This window comes from Coregonus clupeaformis, chromosome 15, assembly GCF_020615455.1.
Source record: "Coregonus clupeaformis isolate EN_2021a chromosome 15, ASM2061545v1, whole genome shotgun sequence".
NCBI lineage: Eukaryota > Metazoa > Chordata > Actinopteri > Salmoniformes > Salmonidae > Coregonus > Coregonus clupeaformis.
In genome coordinates this window covers 14,298,488-14,320,044 of record NC_059206.1, presented here as the reverse complement: position 1 = coordinate 14,320,044, position 21,557 = coordinate 14,298,488, and the positions used below count along the sequence as shown (strand labels likewise).

The window sequence follows — 21,557 nt, the reverse complement described above, 5'->3', positions numbered from 1 at the left end:
ATGACATAGGAAACCTACAAATTAACTGATGTTTAAGGAAGTCTAAAGTACTCCACGTGTACTACGACCCCTGTCAAATAACAACACAGAGGGTAGCCTACAGGTTATCAAGATCCTAGGAATATACATCCATAGAAATCTAAGATGTTCAACACAAGTAGAACAGGTAGAGATCTATAAAGAGGCCAACCGAAGTCTAGTTCCTCCTTTTCCCAGTGTAGCATGCGGGACAAACAATCATTCAACCAGACACCATCGACGGGGATCCAGATGAGCACTATGCGTCATCGTGGGCACGGACTACACCTTCTACTTAGATCCATGGATCTCTTATCACTCCACATTTACATTTACGTCATTTAGCAGACGCTCTTATCCAGAGCGACTTACAAATAGGTGCATTCACCTTATAGCCAGTGGGATCACCACTTCACAATGTTTTTGGGTTGGGGTTTGGTTTGGTTTGGGTTGGGGTAAGGGGGGGTAGAAGGATTACTTTATCCTATCCCAGGTATTCCTTAAAGGGAATGTCTCCCCAAAGTCCTTTTACAAGTTCTCTACTACAATCCGAGCCCTACTGCCATATGCTCACGCCACAATTATCGTATGTTAGTCTACACCAGACCCACTCACCTAAATTGAATCTGATACACTGCAGGACTGAGCGTTTCCTTTGCAGCACCATCCCAGCCTGCTTGATAGCTTATGATGAACATGTATTTTATTGATGTATTTTAATGATTGTGTTTGGTTATTGTGATTTAGTTAGTGTTCACAATTTTAATATTTAAAATGTAAGTTGAACTCCCAATTGAAGTTGTTGCTGCCACTTCTACAATGCCTCGTCGAAGAACAGTAAAATATAAAATTAAAATAGGATGATATTTGTCGTATTCCAACGCCGGCACTGGCCAAAAGGTCACGTGGTTGCAAATGATCAAACACGGAAGTACAAAATTGGACAAACAAAAAGCTTAGCTAGGAAAAGAGAACATTTAGATCAATAAAAGCGCTGAACGAAAGGAAATATAGCTACTTCTTCAAGATTTATGCGAAAGAAAATACAACTAAATTATAGTAAATGTATTGCTAGATAGCAATGGATATCGGTATTAAGTTTATCTTCTGCACGGATAGCTAACGTTAACGGTACCTTTAGCTAGAAAAATAGATAGCCCGCTATTTTGAAACAAACTTGCTGATATAACTTACATTGTCAAGAGACTAACTAGCTCTATGGTTTGTTAATTGTTACGATAATTATCCTTTCACCACGTTATTAATCTGCCAACGTTACCTTGCTAAATATTTTAAGGGGCTAGCCAAGTTAAGATAGTTGTAATGACTGCTGCAGTGTTTTTTGGTTGTGCTTTCATTGCGTTTGGGCCAGCGTTTTCCCTTTTTATTTTCACTATCGCCAAAGACCCATTGCGAGTCATCATTCTAATTGCAGGGTAAGCTATTATGTTGTTGACAACTTGTGGATTTGGTATTTAAAGTTTGTTTGACAAATAATAATAGACCTAGATCAGTGGTTCCAAACTGATAAAAAAAAAAAAAAGGAATTTCGAAATTGTGTAGTGCATTGATCAAGGGCCATTTGCTGTAGTAATTTGCGATAAGAATAATGGTCACCTAAATGTTTCCCTAATTATTAACCCTATAATTACATCCATAAGTACATAAACACTCTTTTGAAAAAAGTATGTTAAATTTGCCATGATACGTTTTTGGAAGCTAGTTAGTGAAATGTTCACTGGTGTGCTTCATTGCATCAACAATGGCAACTGTTTCTCTTTCTCTCTCCAGGGCCTTCTTCTGGCTGGTGTCCTTACTGCTGTCCTCTCTGGTGTGGTTCATAGCCACAAAGGCCACCAATGCCCAGGACCTGACCCTGCAGAAAGACTTGCTCATATTTGGCTGCTTGTTCTCGGTCATACTGCAGGAGGTGTTCCGCTTCGCGTACTACAGGCTGCTCAGGTCAGTACACACACACACACACACACACACATCTCATTCTCTTGCTGTCTTTATCATGCTGTCTGTGTCTCTGTCTGTCTCTGTCTGTCTCTGTCTGTGTGTGTGTGTGAACTAAAATAAAAACGGAAATATTTACTACACAACAAACACGAGGATTAAAAAAAAAAAAAAAAAAAACTGAACGACTAAAAAGCACCCTAAGGAAAGGTAAAGCTAAAAATGTGTGTTTTTAAGATCTCTTTTAAAAATGTCCACAGTTTCGGCCCCCCTTACTTTTTTTTATTTTTTTTTTATTTCACCTTTATTTAACCAGGTAAACCAGTTGAGAACAAGTTCTCATTTACAACTGCGACCTGGCCAAGATAAAGCAAAGCAGTGCGATAAAAACAACAACACAGAGTTACATATGGGGTAAAACAAAACAAAGTCAAAAATACAACATAAATACATATAATATACAGTGTGCAAATTTAGCAAGTTATGGAGGTAAGGCAATAAAATAGGCTATAGTGCAAAATAATTACAATTTAGTATTAACACTGGAATGATGTGCAAGAGATGATGTGCAAATAGAGATACTGGGGTACAAATGAGCAAAATAAATAACAATATAGGGATGAGGTAGTTGGGCGGGCTAATTTCAGATGGGCTGTGTACAGGTGCAGTGATCGGTAAGCTGCTCTGACAACTGATGCTTAAAGTTAGTGAGGGAGATAAGTGTCTCCAGCTTCAGAGATTTTTGCAATTTGTTCCAGTCATTGGCAGCAGAGAACTGGAGGGAATTGCGGCCAAAGGAGGTGTTGGCTTTGGGGATGACCAGTGAGATATACCCGCTGGAGCGCAGACTACGGGTGGGTGTTGCTATGGTGACCAATGAGCTAAGATAAGGCGGGGATTTGCCTAGCAGTGATTTATAGATGGCCTGGAGCCAGTGGGTTTGGCGACGAATATGTAGTGAGGACCAGCCAACAAGAGCGTACAGGTCACAGTGGTGGGTATTATATGGGGCTTTGGAGACAAAACGGATGGCACTGTGATAGACAACATCCAATTTGCTGAGTAGAGTGTTGGAGGCTATTTTGTAAATGACATCGCCGAAGTCAAGGATCGGTAGGATAGTCAGTTTTACGAGGGCATGTTTGGCAGCATGAGTGAAGGAGGCTTTGTTGCGAAATAGGAAACCGATTCTAGATTTAACTTTGGATTGGAGATTCTTAATGTGAGTCTGGAAGGAGAGTTTACAGTCTAACCAGACACCTAGATATTTGTAGTTGTCCACATACTCTACGTCAGACCCGTCTAGAGTAGTGATTCTAGTCGGGTGGGCGGGTGCAAGCAGCGTTCGGTTGAAGAGCATGCATTTAGTTTTACTAGTGTTTAAGAGCAGTTGGAGGCTACTGAAGGAGTGTTGTATGGAATTGAAGCTCGTTTGGAGGTTTGTTAACACAGTGTCCAATGAAGGGCCAGATGTATACAAAATGGTGTCGTCTGCGTAGAGGTGGATCTGAGAGTCACCAGCAGCAAGAGCGACGTCATTGATATACACAGAGAAAAGAGTTGGCCCAAGAATTGAACCCTGTGGCACCCCCATAGAGACTGCCATAGGTCCAGACAACAGGCCCTCCGATTTGACACATTGAACTCTATCTGAGAAGTAGTTGGTGAACCAGGCGAGGCAGTCATTTGAGAAACCAAGGCTATTTAGTCTGCCAATAAGAATGCGGTGGTTGACAGAGTCGAAAGCCTTGGCCAGGTCAATGAAAATGGCTGCACAGTACTGTCTATTATCGATCGCGGTTATAATATCGTTTAGGACCTTGAGCGTGGCTGAAGTGCACCCATGACCAGCTCGGAAACCGGATTGCATAGCGGAGAAGGTACGGTGAGATTCGAAATGGTCGGTGATCTGTTTGTTGACTTGGCTTTCAAAAACTTTTGAAAGGCAGGGCAGGATGGATATGGGTCTGTAACAGTTTGGATCTAGAGTGTCACCCCATTTGAAGAGGGGGATGACCGCGGCAGCTTTCCAATCTCTGGGGATCTCAGACGTTACGAAAGAGAGGTTGAACAGGCTAGTAATAGGGGTTGCGACAATTTCGGCGGCTAGTTTTAGAAAGAAAGGGTCCAGATTGTCTAGCCCAGATGATTTGTAGGGGTCCAGATTTTGCAGCTCTTTTAGAACATCAGCTGTCTGGATTTGTGTGAAGGAGAAGCGGGGGGGCATGGGCAAGTTGCAGCGGAGGGTGCAGAGCTGGTGGCCGGGGTAGTGGTAGCCAGGTGGAAAGCATGGCCAGCCGTAGCAAAATGCTTGTTGAAATTCTCGATTATTGTAGATTTATCGGTGGTGATAGTGTTTCCTAGCCTCAGTGCAGTGGGCAGCTGGGAGGAAGTGCTCTTATTTTCCATGGACTTTACAGTGTCCCAAAACTTTTTGGAGTTAGTGCTACAGGATACAAATTTCTGTTTGAAAAAGTTAGCCTTTGCTTTCCTAACTGCTTGTGTATATTGGTTCCTAACTTCCCTGAAAAGTTGCATATCGCGGGGGCTATTTGATGCTAATGCAGTAGGCCACAGGATGTTTTTGTGCTGGTCAAGGGCAGTCAAGTCTGAGGAGAACCAGGGGCTATATCTGTTCTTAGTTCTGTATTTTTTGAATGGGGCATGTCTATTTAAGATTGAGAGGAAATTACTTTTAAAGAACAACCAGGCATCCTCTACTGACGGAATGAGATCTATATCCATCCAGGATACCTGGGCCAGGTCAATTAGGAAGGCCTGCTCGCTGAAGTGTTTTTGGGAGCGTTTGACAGTGATGAGGGGTGGTCGTTTGACCGCGGACCCGTTACGGACGCAGGCAATAAGGCAGTGATCGCTGAGATCCTGGTTGAAGACAGCGGAGGTGTATTTAGAGGGTAAGTTAGTCAGGATGATATCTATGAGGGTACCCATGTTTACGGATTTAGGGTTGTACCTGGTAGGTTCGTTGATAATTTGTGTGAGATTGAGGGCATCTAGTTTAGATTGTAGGATGGCCGGGGTGTTAAGCATATCCCAATTTAGGTCACCAAGCACTATGAACTCTGAGGATAGATGGGGGGCAATCAATTCACATATGGTGTCCAGGGCACAGCTGGGGGCTGAGGGGGGTCTGTAGCAAGCGGCAACAGTGAGAGATTTATTTCTGGAAAGGTGGATTTTTAGAAGTAGAAGCTCGAACTGTTTGGGCACAGACCTGGATAGTATGATGGAGCTCTGCAGGCTATCTCTACAGTAGATTGCAACTCCACCCCCTTTGGCAGTTCTATCTAGACGGAAAATGTTATAGTTGGGGATGGAAATTTCAGAATTTTTGGTGGCCTTCCTAAGCCAGGATTCAGACACTGCTAGAACATCAGGGTTGGCGGAGTGTGCTAACGCAGTGAATAACTCAAACTTAGGAAGGAGGCTTCTGATATTTATGTGCAGAAAACCAAGACTTTTACGGTTACAGAAGTCAACAAATGATAGCTCCTGGGGAGTAGGAGTGATACTGGGGGCTGCAGGGCTATTACGTTCTCTGGCAGGCTATTCCAGAGGCTGGGGGCATAGTAACTAAAGGCTGCCTCTCCATGCCTCTTGGTCCTAGGCTTTGGGATAATTAAAAGGCCTGTGCCAGAGGACGTGAGGGACCTACTGGGTACACAACTTAAAACCATGTCTGACATGTATTGAGGTGCACAATCGTGGAATCTTAAATAATCTTAAAATTAATTCTAAAACTCACAGGCAACCAGTGCAGAGACCTTAAAACCGGTGTAATGTGTGCTCTCCGTCTGGTCTTGGTCAGTACCCGTGCTGCTGCATTCTCTATGTTTAGCAGTTGACCAATGGCTTTCTTAGGTAGACCAGACAGGAGAACATTACAGTAGTCAAGCCTGCTTGTAATAAAAGCATGGATGAGTCTCTCTGTATCAGCCTGAGAGAGAAACGGCCACAACTTGGCAATGTTCCTCAGGTGGTAAAAAGCTATTTTGTTCACATTCCTAATGTGTGATTCGATATTGAGTTCAGAATCTATAGGTTTTTTTACCTGGTGTTTTTATCTTTATTGCCCGTTAATTCAAATGTGCGGACAGATTCTCTCTGTGCTTTGGCTCCAACAATAAGTACCTCGGTCTTTTCTTGATTCAGCTGCTCACTATAAGTCTGCTGCAGAGAGACGAGAGAGCATGAGCAAATTAGTTTTGATCCGACATGGAAATAAGTGTTGAAAACATGTTGGCTAGTTATTTAAAAAGATGGAGAACAAGCGATAGGATGAAAAATACTGGCATTTTGGTGCCGGTACAACCGAATAGCGCTAGCTAATGCTACCTACAGCAGCGTTAGCTACTTGGAGTCAAATATTGATATAATATCACCCCCCAAAATAATATTGTGATATGTAACAGTATAGATTTTTTGCCCCATCACTATGACTTAACAGGCCTGCACAAGTATCAATGTCCCTAGTTAATGTACAACCAGGGGAGTATTCACTAGGAAGCAAACAGGCTGAAACGGGGAGGGACTTACTTGAATTTGTCCAATAAACACTTATTTTTGTTTTGCTACGCTTTGCGTGACCAGGGATGAGGAAGCTGTAGTGCATTATACATGTTAGCATCTTTGCCATTTTACAGCATCTAAAGTTATGGGTTTGTCATCAATCCTGTACAGTGTGACTTCTAAAGGGAGAATTCTCAGATTCAGTGTTGAACAGTCACATGTACAGGGTTGCAGGTGTGATTGCAGGGTAGTGTGAAAATCTTAGGCTTTGAGTTCCAACATGCAGGACTGAAGTATAAATCTGCAATGTTTTATCGGAGTTGGAGGCGAGGCGCCATACTTGGCCATCTCTGACTACAAAGTAAATACTAATCAGTACAAGTAGGCTACGTTGCTACTTTTTCAGAACACAAAAACACTGATATTTTGTGATAAAGTTTCCACTGTGTTATTGCTATTAACATCTTCTTTCCACTGTATCATCAGGAAGGCAAATGAAGGACTGGCAGCCATCAGTGAAGAAGACGGCCCACCCCTTTCAGTCCGAGAAATGGCCTATGGTATACCATCATCTTTACTTTACTTGTATTTTATTTAACATATTAATTACTTCATTAACTGATTTAAATATATGTGACAGATTGTGTATAGATACAGAGCTATCATCTTACCTTTTACTTGATTTAAGAACATATCCTCTTTATGTGGACAGTTCAGAGTTGTATTACCACTGTGGGCCAATCAGATATGATGTGGAAGCGCATGTAGCCTATCATTGTCCTCGGAATGTTAGGTGATATGAATTTGACTAATCCTCTGGCTGGTGCTCAACAGTGAGAGCACTGAACTAATCTGACCCTCTACTACTGTGCCTGTTGCCAGGTGAACCCAGGCAAAGCTTCATGACCATACTAAACTCAATTAAACCACAATATTAAGTATTTGTCCTTTCATTTCATGCACATAGGTGGTCCTCTGTAGCTCAATTGGTAGAGCATGGCGCTTGTAACGCCAGGGTAGTGGGTTCGATCCCTGGGACCACCCATACGTAAAAATTTATGCACACATGACTGTAAGTCGCTTTGGATAAAAGCGTCTGCTAAATGGCATATTATTATATTATTATCTGTGTGGTTCTTTAACTGAACAGCTAATATGGTTACTTTTAGGGCAGACTTTCTAAGGAAATGGCAATGGCCAGTATTTATGGACATGTACTTTGGCATTGAGGCATAAAGTGAGTCAGTGTAAGATTTTAAATGTCTCTTCTCTAATCAGATCTTTGTGTTGTTAGCACAATAAAACCTACCTAAGCCTGTATATGCCCTGTTGATGTGCAATCACTTTGAGACCTGCAAGACACCGCTGAGGTGAAATGTCAGTTGGAGCTTACTGTAGTGAACATTATTGTCGGTGTGGTTTTAGATATGATTTTAAGCATTTTAGTCATCAACATTGAGAATGTATTTATTTTTTCCAGAATAGGAAGATTTAATCCTGCAAGAAACTCTAAAAGCTCTAGATCGACAACTTGATGAAAATGTCATAAAAATTGTCAAATAATTTTAATTATATACTGCATGTCAAGTCATTGACTGTGATGTTGACTATGTAGGCCTAGCAGTTGACTGTGCTGATGTTGACTATGTAGGCCTAGTAGTTGACTGTAGTGATGTTGACTGTAGTGATGTTGACTGTAGTGATGTTGACTATGTAGGCCTAGCAGTTGACTGTGAGGATGTTGACTATGTAGGCCTAGCAGTTGACTGTTTGTCTATCTCTACAGTGTCTGGACTGGGCTTTGGCATCATGAGCGGAGCCTTCTCCATGATCAACACCCTCTCTGACTCTCTGGGCCCAGGGACAGTGGGCCTGTTTGGAGACTCTCAGTACTACTTCATCACCTCAGGTGTGTGTCTGTCCGTCTGTCAGGGTTCGCACAAGGTGCTTAAAGTACTTGAATTTGGCACACTGAAAAAGTACTGGAATACCTTCAAAATCAGACATTTTCTCAAGTTGGTACTTCAAATGTACTTTAATAAAAAATGAGGAGAACAGAAAATGATCATATGTTAATATGAAAAATATTAGAAAAATGTATTGGTTTTACGAATTAATTTCCAGGCAGATTTCCGAGTTTTATTTCCTCACGTGTTTCGCACTCTGGTTGTCAGGCAAGCATGCTCATTCCACTTACACTGCCACTCAGCCAGGCATGTACAGAACTTACTGATTAGGCGCCGGTAGCTAAAATACAAATGTAGATTCAATCTTGCATTTTGTGCGTATGGAAAGTTTCTGGGATAATTTATTTCAGCTCATGAAACATGGGACCAACACTTTACATGTTGCGTTTGATATTTTTGTTCAGTTTAGTTTACTCACCTTTTTTTTATCACTGCGCCCGCGATATTCCGCTTTATCAAGCGGCAGCCGTGCTCCTGCCATTCTGGTGGCCGTTCATGTGCAGTTTTCCTCACACAGCTCACACAGCCCACCCGCCCTTCTCCCGACCGGCGACAGAAAAGCTGCCAGTCGTAGCTATTAAGTAGTAAATGCCCAATAAAAAATACAATACAGTCATTAATTGGAATTGTGTAGTAATGCGAATAGGAAATGTGTGTTCACCAGTAGGCATGTCCCAAAACTCTGCTCATCACTACTCAAATTACACCATCAGTACTGACTTACTACTCATCTGTATATAAATAAGTAGTGAAACACGTATTATTGAGTAGAACTTAAAGGTACATTTTCTTAATATATTTTTTTATGCAGTTGTGGTGTGATACACTGCTTTCTGGTGGTGACTAGAAGCAATTGCTTAATAGAAACTATTACAAATTGATGGTCCTTGAAAATAAATATTAGTGCTTGGAAAAAGTACTTGGAGTCCTTGAATTTGACTTGCCACTGTCTGCACGATCACTGGTCTGTCTGTGGCAGCCTTTATATTCCTGTGGAAGTCACTCATAATCTATCTACTTGCTGTATACTGTCCACACCCAAACCTTGTATTACTTTGCAATCAATGTGTGCTTTTAATAAATAGACAAGTATAGAATAACTTTTGAACATTTGAAATATTGCACTTGTAACTGTATCAGTGTGTGTGTGGTGACGTCTCTTTGACCTTTGCCCCCCTGTAGCCCTGATGACCCTGGCGCTGACGCTGCTCCACACCTTCTGGGGCGTGGTGTTCTTTGAGGGCTGTGAGAGGAAGAGATGGTGGGTGATCGCTGTGGTGCTCTGTCTCCACCTGATGGTCACCAGCCTGGTGAGTGTACACACACACACACACGGTTGTTTTTTTAGCACAAAAAAAAACGATGCGTGCGCAACTATGGGGCAAAACAGACTAGGTTGCCTTAGATTGTTGACAACATGTCAACTATATTTGGTCTCCAAACATAAATACATTTTCTCAATGAGCACTTGTTCTCTCAAATACATTGTTAGTGTTGTTGGTTAGCTAGCTAGCGAATTTGAGCCATATTAGCATTGACGTGAAATCAGTCAAAACAACTCAAAACATGGTATCAAGAACAAGATACAACTAGCTGAAACGAGCCACCTACGATTCCCCACATGGCAGCTTCTTGTCATTATTGCTAGCGATCTGACCGTTCAGAATCATAACAAGCCAAGGCTTCCAGCCCCATCGAAGTGCCGCACGTCATTTTCGTGAAGTTGTCAGACAACCCGTCTATAGACGCGCCCACACCCATGCCATCATGACAGAGTTGCACTAGCATGAATCAGTCACAGGAGGGAGTTGTTAGCTTATATTTAACAACTCTATACCTGACTGTATTGTCCATTTTGAAGCGATTATCAAAAAAAATACAACTGAAGACTAAATGAGTTAAAGTTATGATGTTTGTCTTTATTTATTTCAGAATTTGTTGAATGGGTTCCTCATGAATCCTAATTCTGTTTGTAGTCAACACCTTTATATGATTAATTAGACCGTTAACTTTGTCACCGCTCACTGGCAATTCATATTTCTAGAGGTTGACACTACATTTTAGATGACTCGTCAAATTTAAACTGGGGCCCATGTTGTAGATGAACAATCTCCAGTCTCACAAAAAAAAACCCAGCACTGTATTCTGTCCATAGGGTCACAGAAAGACGGTAACTCATTATATACATGCTGCTTACTTTGTTGCGTTTCATGGCTGTATGGAAGGCGCTGTATGCGTCCCAAATGGCACCCTATTCCCTATATAGTGCACTACTTTTTTTTACAAGGGCCCTGGTCAAAAGTAGTGCACTATATAGGTAGGGAACAGAGTGCCATTTGGGTTGTAGACACTTCGTGTTGGGCAATGGGGGGGGGGCCCTTCTCCTTGACCAGAGAACCTGAGCCTGGACATCTTTCCAGGACACTGCACAGGAATGTTCTGTTCTCCCTCTATAAGGGATTCTACTCATCCAGGGGGAAGTTTTCCAGATTTAGGATCCGCTTCCCCTCCCCCCCAATCCTAACCATTAGTGGCGAAACTGACCCAAGATCAGTGTCTAAGGGGGCAACTTCACCCTTCACTGATTCTACTGCAGGCACCGAAGGCTGTCGTTTACCAAGGGTTACAGAGCTCATTGTATTAATGCTGCTACTACCTAATGTGATGAATGTGGTCTGGGGCTCCAATCAAAATGGTTTGTCATGTCATGCTTAGTACACTTGTTGGCAGACACACTTGTAATTGCGTCAGAATAATTATAAAATAAGTCCCTGGCGTGCTATGTGGGAAATATTACAGTCCAGGCCATTTGACCACGTCAAAGACAGAAAAATGGTTAATGAATAACTTCTGAATAAATTGTGACTTATGATTCTGTTTTATCATCCTGAGTGTGGCGTCTGCGTTCATAAAATATGCATGAATATTTGTTTTTCTTAAAAAGCAGTACATTTAGCTTTTTATTAATAATTTCCCACACTATGTGTATAACCTCTGCTCATACTAGACATGCGTTTGGTGCTTAGCTAATAATCTGGGTCATGCTCAGTAGGGAGAAAACGTTTTTAAAACCTAGTGAACTCTCAAATACGAACAGGTTTTAATTTGACATTGCAAAAAAGTTTTGCTACAGTGTTCCGTAGTGAACACAGCCCTGATTTCTTGAATCTGGTGTCTCTGGTTTTCATGATATCTCTCTTTTCTCGGTGCCAGTCTCTGTTGAACCCGTTCTACGTGGGCAGCGTTCCCCCGGTCTACGCCATCATGCTGCTGATGGCTGTCTGGGCCTTCTTCTCCTCTGGTGGCTCCCTGCACAACATCACTCTTCTCTGGACGTGTAAGACCCGCCTCAAGCCTATCTGATACAGCAGCTGTACTAAGCCCTGGGTCCTGTTCATTAGGCACCATACAGAAGAACACTTCCTGAAACAGGGAGGGACTACCTTAAGTTGTCCGATAAGAAACCCCTCATTTTTTTTTTTTTTTTTGGTTGCAATATGTTTTGTAGCGGTGTGCCCAAATGAACACGGCTCTGTGGTTACCGGTCTGAAGGCCCACTTTGTTTGCTGAATGTCACTCCAGTGGAGCATTGGTAGAGGATATGTAGCTAAACAGATTATTTCCATCTCCTCTCTGCTGCTGCTCCTCCCCAGGTCATTGTTCTCAGTCAACTTGCCTTGTAAAATAAGGGTTCATTAAAATGATAAATGAACCACCTGGCTGAAATAAACAATGAAACCATTGAGGTTATGTTCATGTGGACTGGCACTCTTCTTGTAATTAGAATGTACCTCTATTGGTTCATAAAAGTGGGCCTGACGACACCGCTGTTATATATGCATAATACTTACTTAATACCCTTTCTACTGAATTGAGTGTCCACTATCACCATGGTAATATTTGACAGATGGGTGATTGGTGCAGTCTATGAACTATGTTAGCTATAAAGTTTGACCTTTACTAAGTAGAGCTATAAAGTTTAACCTTTAAGTAGAGCTATAAAGTTTTACCTTTACTAAGTAGAGCTATAACGTTTAACCTTTACTAAGTAGAGCTATAAAGTTTTACCTTTACTAAGTAGAGCTATAAAGTTTAACCTTTACTAAGTAGAGCTATAAAGTTGGACCTTTTTACTAAGTAGAGCTATAAAGTTGAACCTTTTTACTAAGTAGAGCTATAAAGTTGAACCTTTAAGGAGAGCTATAAAGTTGGACCTTTAAGGAGAGCTATAAAGTTGGACCTTTAAGGAGAGCTATAAAGTTGGACCTTTAAGGAGAGCTATAAAGTTGAACCTTTTTACTAAGTAGAGTTATAAAGGTGGACCTTTACTAAGTAGAGCTATAAAGTTGGACCTTTAAGGAGAGCTATAAAGTTGGACCTTTACTAAGTAGAGCTATAAAGTTGAACCTTTTTACTAAGTAGAGCTAGGAAGTTGGACCTTTTACTAAGTAGAGCTAGAAAGTTGGACCTTTACTAAGTAGAGCTCTAAAGTTTGACCTTTACTAAGTAGAGCTCTAAAGTTTGACCTTTACTAAGTAGAGCTCTAAAGTTTGACCTTTACTAAGTAGAGCTCTAAAGTTTGACCTTTACTAAGTAGAGCTCTAAAGTTGAACCTGTTTACTAAGTAGAGCTCTAAAGTTGGACCTTTTTACTAAGTAGAGCTAGAAAGTTTGACCTTTACTAAGTTTAGCTATAAAGTTTGACCTTTACTAAGTTTAGCTATAAAGTTTGACCTTTACTAAGTAGAGCTATAAAGTTTGACCTTTTTACTAAGTAGAGCTATAAAATTGGACCTTTACTAAGTTGAGCTATAAAGTTGGACCTTTTATTAAGGAGAGCTATAAAGTTGAACCTTTTTACTAAGTAGAGCTATAAAGTTGAACCTTTAAGGAGAGCTATAAAGTTGGACCTTTAAGGAGAGCTATAAAGTTGGACCTTTAAGGAGAGCTATAAAGTTGGACCTTTAAGGAGAGCTATAAAGTTGAACCTTTTTACTAAGTAGAGTTATAAAGGTGGACCTTTACTAAGTAGAGCTATAAAGTTGGACCTTTAAGGAGAGCTATAAAGTTGGACCTTTACTAAGTAGAGCTATAAAGTTGAACCTTTTTACTAAGTAGAGCTAGGAAGTTGGACCTTTTTACTAAGTAGAGCTAGAAAGTTGGACCTTTACTAAGTAGAGCTCTAAAGTTTGACCTTTACTAAGTAGAGCTCTAAAGTTTGACCTTTACTAAGTAGAGCTCTAAAGTTTGACCTTTACTAAGTAGAGCTCTAAAGTTTGACCTTTACTAAGTAGAGCTCTAAAGTTGAACCTGTTTACTAAGTAGAGCTCTAAAGTTGGACCTTTTTACTAAGTAGAGCTAGAAAGTTTGACCTTTACTAAGTTTAGCTATAAAGTTTGACCTTTACTAAGTTTAGCTATAAAGTTTGACCTTTACTAAGTAGAGCTATAAAGTTTGACCTTTTTACTAAGTAGAGCTATAAAATTGGACCTTTACTAAGTTGAGCTATAAAGTTGGACCTTTTATTAAGGAGAGCTATAAAGTTGAACATTTTACCAAGTTGAACCGACGCACCAAACTGGAGTGAGGTGGTTACTGTGAGAGATCCTCTCTCAACTGGTCAGGAGCACATCAAATCCTGAAAAATTTGGTCACAAGTTTGGCCGTGGTCGGTCACTCATTGTATAGTCAGGTGGCGTTAAGACAACATGTTAATGTGTTAGTCTGTGACCCACCAGTCACCAAACATACCAAGCTTGTGATTTACTACCTAACCAGCATAACTGGATCAGGTCAATGTCATCTTAATTAGAAAGTACTTCTTGACCCCCAACCATACTGAGAGTTTTTTCTTTTGTCTGTCTGTTTTGCAGGTAGGAAAAGTAATACGGAGACCTCGTCATAATTCACATTCCATGTTGATTTCTCAGAGGTCAAAGGGCAATAGGAGCTTCTATCGCTGCAGTGCTGTGTACAAACCCAAGCAGCCAATCAAGAGATTACACCGTCTCCACATCTCCACATAATACGGATGGGCTGAATCGGAGCCCAGAAACCAGCACTCCACTGACCTATGGAGCTGACCAAGGGAAATCCTTCATACTGCATATAGCCTGAATGACACTAGTTTACACACACTTAGGCACGTGTAAGATCTTTTCAATGCAAGGAAACAACCGTTTTATTTTTTGTAACGTTTTTCATCTCTTTGCTGATTTTGATTTTGTGTGGACTTTCAATCAATTCTCTCCCTCGCATCAAGTATTGATCTTTGGTTTACTGAATTATGATTTTGATATATCAAAAAAAAACTCACGACTCACCATGTAAAAAAAGTAATGTAATCAATGGACAATGTTAACTTTTTTTTTATTTGAGCTATGACAGTCTATTACAAATCAGTCTGACAGTATTTCAATCTGAAGACCATGTGGTTTGAAGTGACTGAAATGTATTAGGAAATTCGGAAGATCATCAGGCAATTATGTATGATCTTCTGTGTAGAAAAGAACCTTGTTGTTGATCATCAGTCTGATTTAGTGCCTGGTCTTGTCCCCTCGGTTCTAATGGCTTGTGGGCATAGGGAAACCGTACGTGTACCTAAGAGCCTTATCGTTCAGTGATGGGGTTATAAGATTTTGTAGTTTAAACCATTCAAAAGATGGAGCCACATTTGTAGGAAGGAAACGGACTTAACCATGGTTCTATGAACCAAGCGCCCCTAGTTTGGGAAACCCTGCTATACACACACATACAAAGGTATGCAACTTCACTATATTATGCATTATCTGCCCTGGCAAGACAGATGTAGGACACATGAACACATCACATGAGGCTGGTGGTACCTTAATTGGGGAGGACGGGCTCGTGGTAATGGCTGGAGCGGAATCAGTGGAATGTTATCAAATACATCAAACACATGGTTTGATGCCATTCCATTTGCTCCATTCCAGCCATTTATTATGAGCTGTCCTCCCCTCAGCAGCCTCCACTGGTACACATTATGTAAGGTATTTAATGTTTTCTTATGCAAATAGCTGATAATGTTCTTGTCATTTGGCGGACGACCTTGATCCACCAAATACAGGTGAAAAAAAAAAAAGAATAGTATTCACTAGACACTAGACGGAAGGAAAAGTGGCGGGACTACCTGAACCAATAAGAAACTCGTTTTCATTCCAAAATGTTTTGCTACGGTGTGCACTAATGAATATGACCATGCTCTAATAGTATTATGATTGGTCAGTCACTAAATGGTGGCCTTTTTCCAACCTTGACTGAGTGGTTATAGAGTAAAGATTATTACTACCATCGGCAGCAATACCTCAGCAGAGTTTTGTATCTTTTTTTTTAAACCTCTGGGTCCTCAAAAAGCGTCTCAGAGTAGGACTTCTGCTGATCTAGGATCAGTTTTGTATTTTGGATCATAATGAATAGGATTATATGGATAGGGAAGACCTGATCCCAGATCAGAACCATACAGGCCCTGGTGGCTGACATGCAGCGTTTACCGTGAATACGATCTCAGCGAACGCAGGAACGTTGCCTTTAAAGGCTGTGTTGTCTACAACCCTGCGATTTGTTTGAATCGTGGATGTTGTATACAAGTGTATATTTACCCTTTTTGTATTTCACCACAAAAGCTGCTTGGCCAAGTGTCTTGGACGATGCGTGTTAAGATGACTGCTTGTTGGATACAGCGTTTTATAAACTGTGTGGTTAGACCCCTGAATTCTGATTGGCTGACAGCCGTGGTATATCAGACCGGGTATGACAAAACATTTATTTGTACTGCGCTAATTACGTTGGTAACCAGTATATAATAGCAATAAGGCACCTCGGGGCGTTTGTGGTATATGGCCTCCTCGTTGCGTCGTGCCTAAGAACAGCCCTTAGCCATGGTACATTGGTCATATACCACACCCCCTCGTGCATTATTGCTTAAAAAATAGCCTTTCCACACTATTGTGCTGGCCAGCTCTGGTATTTTCTTTTCACACTGACTGGCCTTTCAAGCACAGTTCCAGCCACTAAGATCGGTTTAGTGTGAAAGGGCATTAGTCTCGATGTTCCCATTTTGAATGGATTAAGTTAGTTAGGATCCCCATTGGCGAGTTACTCCATTAAACCCATCATTTCACCATCTTTCCTAATGAAAGACTTGAGATGGGCTCAGCTCACCCCAATGCATTCAAGTCTCTGCAGTTTAACTATTGATGAACGGCAGGGTTTTCTAATAATATATCATTTAAATAACTATTGATGAACGGCAGGGTTATCTGATATCATACAGCCAGTTCAATGCAGGTCCTCTCCATTGGTTTCATTATTATTATTATTATTATTTTTGATGGCTTTGATTCTTGCTTTTTGCATACGTACCCATGTTGTGACACACAGTTGAAGTCAGAAGTTTCCATACACCTTAGCCAAAGACATTATGCCGATATAAGACTTGTTTAACTGTGGATATAGATACTTTTGTTTCCTCCAGCATCTTCACAAGGTCCTTCGCTGTTCTGGGATTGATTTGCACTTTTCGCACCAAAGTACGTTCATCTCTAAGAAACAGAATGCATCTCCTTCCTGAGCGGTATGACGGCTGCGTAGTCCCATGGTGTTTATGCTTGCGTACTATTGTTTGTACAGATGAACGTGGTACCTTCAGGCGTTTGGAAATTGCTCCCAAGGATGAACCAGACTTGTGGAGGTCTACACATTTTTTCTGAGGTCTTGGCTGATTTCTTTTGATTTTCCCATGATGTCAAGCAAAGAGTCACTGAGTTTGAAGGTAGGCCTTGAAATACATCCACAGGTACACCTCCAATTGACTCAAATGATGTAAATTAGCCTATCAGAAGCTTCTAAAGCCATGACATAATTTTCTGGAATTTTCCAAGCTGTTTAAAGGCACAGTCAATTTAGTGTATGTAAACTTCTGACCCACTGGAATTGTGATGCAGTGAATTATAAGTGAAATAATCTGTAAACAATTGTTGGAAAAATTACTTGTCATGCACAAAGTAGATGTCCTAACCGACTTGCCAAAACTATAGTTTGTTAACAAGAAATGTGTGGCGTGGTTGAAAAACAAGTTTTAATGACCTAAGTGTATGTAAACTTCCGACTTCAACTGTAAGTGTGATTGGAGGGTGCTCTCTGAGTACTGGGGGGGGCAAAGGTTAATGGTTTGGTAGACTTGCTCTGTTCCAGGGTTTACCAGTCGAGCGATGGAGAGGTGCCAAGGTCTGCTTTGACGTAGTTTGGTTGGTGAGCCATTGTTTGGCCGGAAACCATTGCCAACCGCCAGGCACCAGCTCAACCGAGCCTGCAGTACAGCACAGTGCCGCTGGCCCCAGAAATGCAGTATGTGTCCCAAACGGCACCCTGTTCCTATGTAGTGCACTACTTAGCTCTATGGAATAGGGTGACATTTGGGACATAAACGTAGTGTAAATCAAGAACCGTGTTCCTGGCTGCACTGAGAGAGGGCAGCGCTATCTCGCTGTGAAGTCACACTGAAGTGACCCCACACACACCAGCACTCACATTGTGGAAAAATCCCACTGACGCACTACTGCGGTACTGTAGGGCGATCCAGCACTCCCAAGATTGTGCATATCTACAATGGTTTTTCAAAATCACTGACACATGGCATATGCCATCAAATCTTTTCCAATGAGTATGTTTTATTTGTGTTGTATACTGATGCAGTGTTCCTACTCAACTCTGTTTTGGAGTGTTAGTGGACCATGGGTGCCATCCCCCGACAATTGTGGCAGGTCACACGGGGCGGCAGGTAGCTTAGTGGTTAAGAGCGTTGTGCCAGTAACCGAAAGGTCGCTGGTTCTAATCCCCAAGCCGACTAGGTGAAAAATCTGTCGATGTGCCCTTGAGCAAGGCACTTAACCCTAATTGCTCCTGTAAGTCGCTCTGGATAAGAGCGTCTGCTAAATGACTAAAATGTAAATGTAAATTGTCAGGAAATGGATTGCACCAAATGTCCCTAATTTCATGTTGTCATGATGTGATCCGCAAAACAAAGAATGAGGAGAATTTTTGCCCGGTACCAAATGTCTCATCTTATTGTATTGTCCGAGTTGACTCAATTTCCAGATATCTGTATTTAACTTTGATTATGCTATATCATATTTGATTACTATCCATCTTTGCATGTGAATTTCTCTCATCGTCGATGCTTATAGGGATTTTGATCAATAAATATGATCCTTTAATGATGTAGAGAATGTATAATTAAATCTGCCAAATGGGTATACATTCTGACATTTGCTTTTTTGTTGTTGTAATAAATAAAGATGTATTGTACAAAAACATTATGATATTGTGTAGTATTATCTGAGCTTCGTGTTGTGCATATAATTGACAGGACTCCATTCCACAATAGTAAATTCATTCTGTAGCCTAAGTATGGGCCGGTTTTCCAGACAGACCAAGGTTCAGTCTACTCCTGGACCCATATTCATGAAGGGCCCGATTCCGACCCAAGTTAAGCACGCGTAAATGGAACGTATCTCCCTTTATGCACTTTTCTCTCTATATATTCTGACCTTGAACTTAAGCATGAGAATAGCATGCTGTTCACCCGCTATTCGTTTTGAGTGGAGATCCAATAAATGGAGGTGGTATGTCTACAGATACAGTTCCTTCGGAAAGTATTCAGACACCTTGACTTTTTCCACATTTTGTTACATTACAGCCTTATTCTAAAATGTATTAAATCGTTTTTTTCCCTCAACAATCTACACACAATACCCCATAATGACAAAGCAAAAACAGGTTTTTAGAAAGTTTTGCTAATTTATTAAAAATAAAAAACATTTACATAAATATTCAGACCCTTTACTCAATACTTTGTTGAAGCACCTTTGGCAGCGATTACAGCCTCAAGTCTTCTTGGGTATGACGCTACAAGCTTGGCACACCTGTATTTGGGGAGTTTCTCCCATTCTTCTCTGCAGATCCTCTCAAGCTTTGTCAGGTTGGATGGGGAGCGTTGCTGTACAGCTATTTTCAGGTCTCTCCAGAGATGTTCGATCGGTTCAAGTCCGGGATCTGGTTGGGCCACTGTTATGATGCATTTCTCGGGTATTCATGATGCAAGAAGATATTTAACACTTAGATGGAGAGTTCATACAAATATTTAATAGATTCGGTACCGGGTTCGTCTAACAAAAGGCACGTGCTTCGCCTCTTGCCATTCAAACTACTAGACAAAGAAAACCTCTCAGTTTATATAAGTCATGTTACACGTTTCTTCAACGCCATCTGTTAACCATCAGTGGGCACTCCCTTCTTTGATGTTATTACCTTGTACCCCAAGTCTGTATCTCATGTCCATCAATCATTCTAAGATAAACTTCAGTAAGCTGCCTTGACATACTGGACTCATTGGTATTCAGACTGTGCGGCACCCAGAATCACTTATCTACAAAATGTAACCTGGTTCCCACAACACTATGAAATGACATCAGAACAATCCTTCATTTTTTTGATTTCTTTGTGGTAAGTAACATTATTCAGATATAACATTACTTAACTCAACTATTCACATAAAACTTCATATAAAATAAAATGTTCTCCAATCAGTAGTATACATGATTAGATCCTAAACTATGCTAGATAACTTGAGTATTCATCCCCATCTACCTTCTATACCTGAATCCAACCAGATTCTCAATATATTTAATCAACAAAGGATTACATTCTCAGTCATCTATCTCATGCACAATCTAACCTCTCAAACCTTTATGTAGTCAATCTGAGTAAAAGATAGATACATGATTAACTACTAGATATTCATGCTAAAAATCTATGTAGTCAAAACCTTACTGATGTATAAGGAAAAAATCCCACATAGAACATCCTTATTGTCTAAACGACACCCTTGTATACATTATTTTCAAATATACCCATCCTCTTAGACATGCTGCCAAGAAAAACATACATAGAAATACATTCTTAACATCATGACATCATCCACACAAATACAATGATACGTGACACTTTCTAAGTTACATGGATATTATAATATATTCAGATGGATATATCTCAATAAAAAATAACGTCAGTCTTCTTCATTAATGTTCATTCAGAGGAACCCCAAGCTTTTCTCTGGTCACTTGGAGCGCTATCTGATCGAATGAGGTAGTCTTGTTTCCACATCTTCAAGCCTGTAAACCCTAAATTCCACGTTGTACAGTTCCAACTTAACATTCCCCATTCCTCAATCAACATTATCAATGAACTCTACACTGGAATAAGATGATATAGATGAATAATTAGTACTCTTAATACCTTCCTGTATGTCTCTAATATTTCCCATAGCTTTAGTTAAATTCACAACACCTTCCTAATCCTGATGTTAAGTATGTACAACGTGCATCTCCCCATATAATCACATACATTCCCCCTTTATCTACACAAATAGCATCCAATGCTATGCGATTATCAATTGCATAGTGTCCAATAAGTGACATTTCAGAACCAATTGTTTGAAAACCCATGACTGTTAAAAGGTACCATCTTCAATTCTGTTAAACCCTTACTCTGTTCTGATAATATGCTTGAGTAGAGATACACAGTATAACACTCTGTTTTCAGTCCCTGTAAAATCACTACATCCCTGAACTAGTTAGGATTGAGGAATTCAACCAAAGTCAGATCAGATGAAAATAGCATAAACATTCCTATGTCTCAAATACCAAAACCCCATGATAGGACCCAATTAAGTACTTGCCTAGCAACAGCGATATGTACCACTCTAAACATCCACATCAATACCTCCCAATACTTCAAATGTATATAGTGACTAATATGTGAATATGGTAACTTAATAATCAACATGTTCATGATATCAGTCACAATCATTACATTAACTTACATGTTTCAAACATTAAGATTCAAAAATGTCTACTCCAAATAAATCATATAAGTGTATCCTAAGACATTACCATAATGTATCGCTGTTTAACACCTAATATCTATCTATATAAGACAGTTATCTCAATTGTACAAGTAATATCCTTCATGCTGAAAATATTTATACTAATATATACTAATGATT

General features: G+C 40.5%; 1 protein-coding gene across 1 annotated transcript; it reads left to right on the top strand.

The window, feature by feature from the left end:
• The first annotated feature begins 929 nt into the window (after nucleotides 1–929).
• Nucleotides 930–15,002, top strand: zgc:114200 (Gamma-secretase subunit Aph-1b-like). Its single transcript, XM_041897400.1, has 7 exons — nucleotides 930–1,454; nucleotides 1,810–1,980; nucleotides 6,994–7,067; nucleotides 8,294–8,416; nucleotides 9,657–9,784; nucleotides 11,688–11,811; nucleotides 14,347–15,002. Exons 1-7 carry the CDS (start codon nucleotides 1,342–1,344, stop codon nucleotides 14,376–14,378), a joined length of 765 nt encoding a protein of 254 aa, XP_041753334.1. The 5' UTR covers nucleotides 930–1,341; the 3' UTR covers nucleotides 14,379–15,002.
• Nucleotides 15,003–21,557: the final 6,555 nt, after the last annotated feature.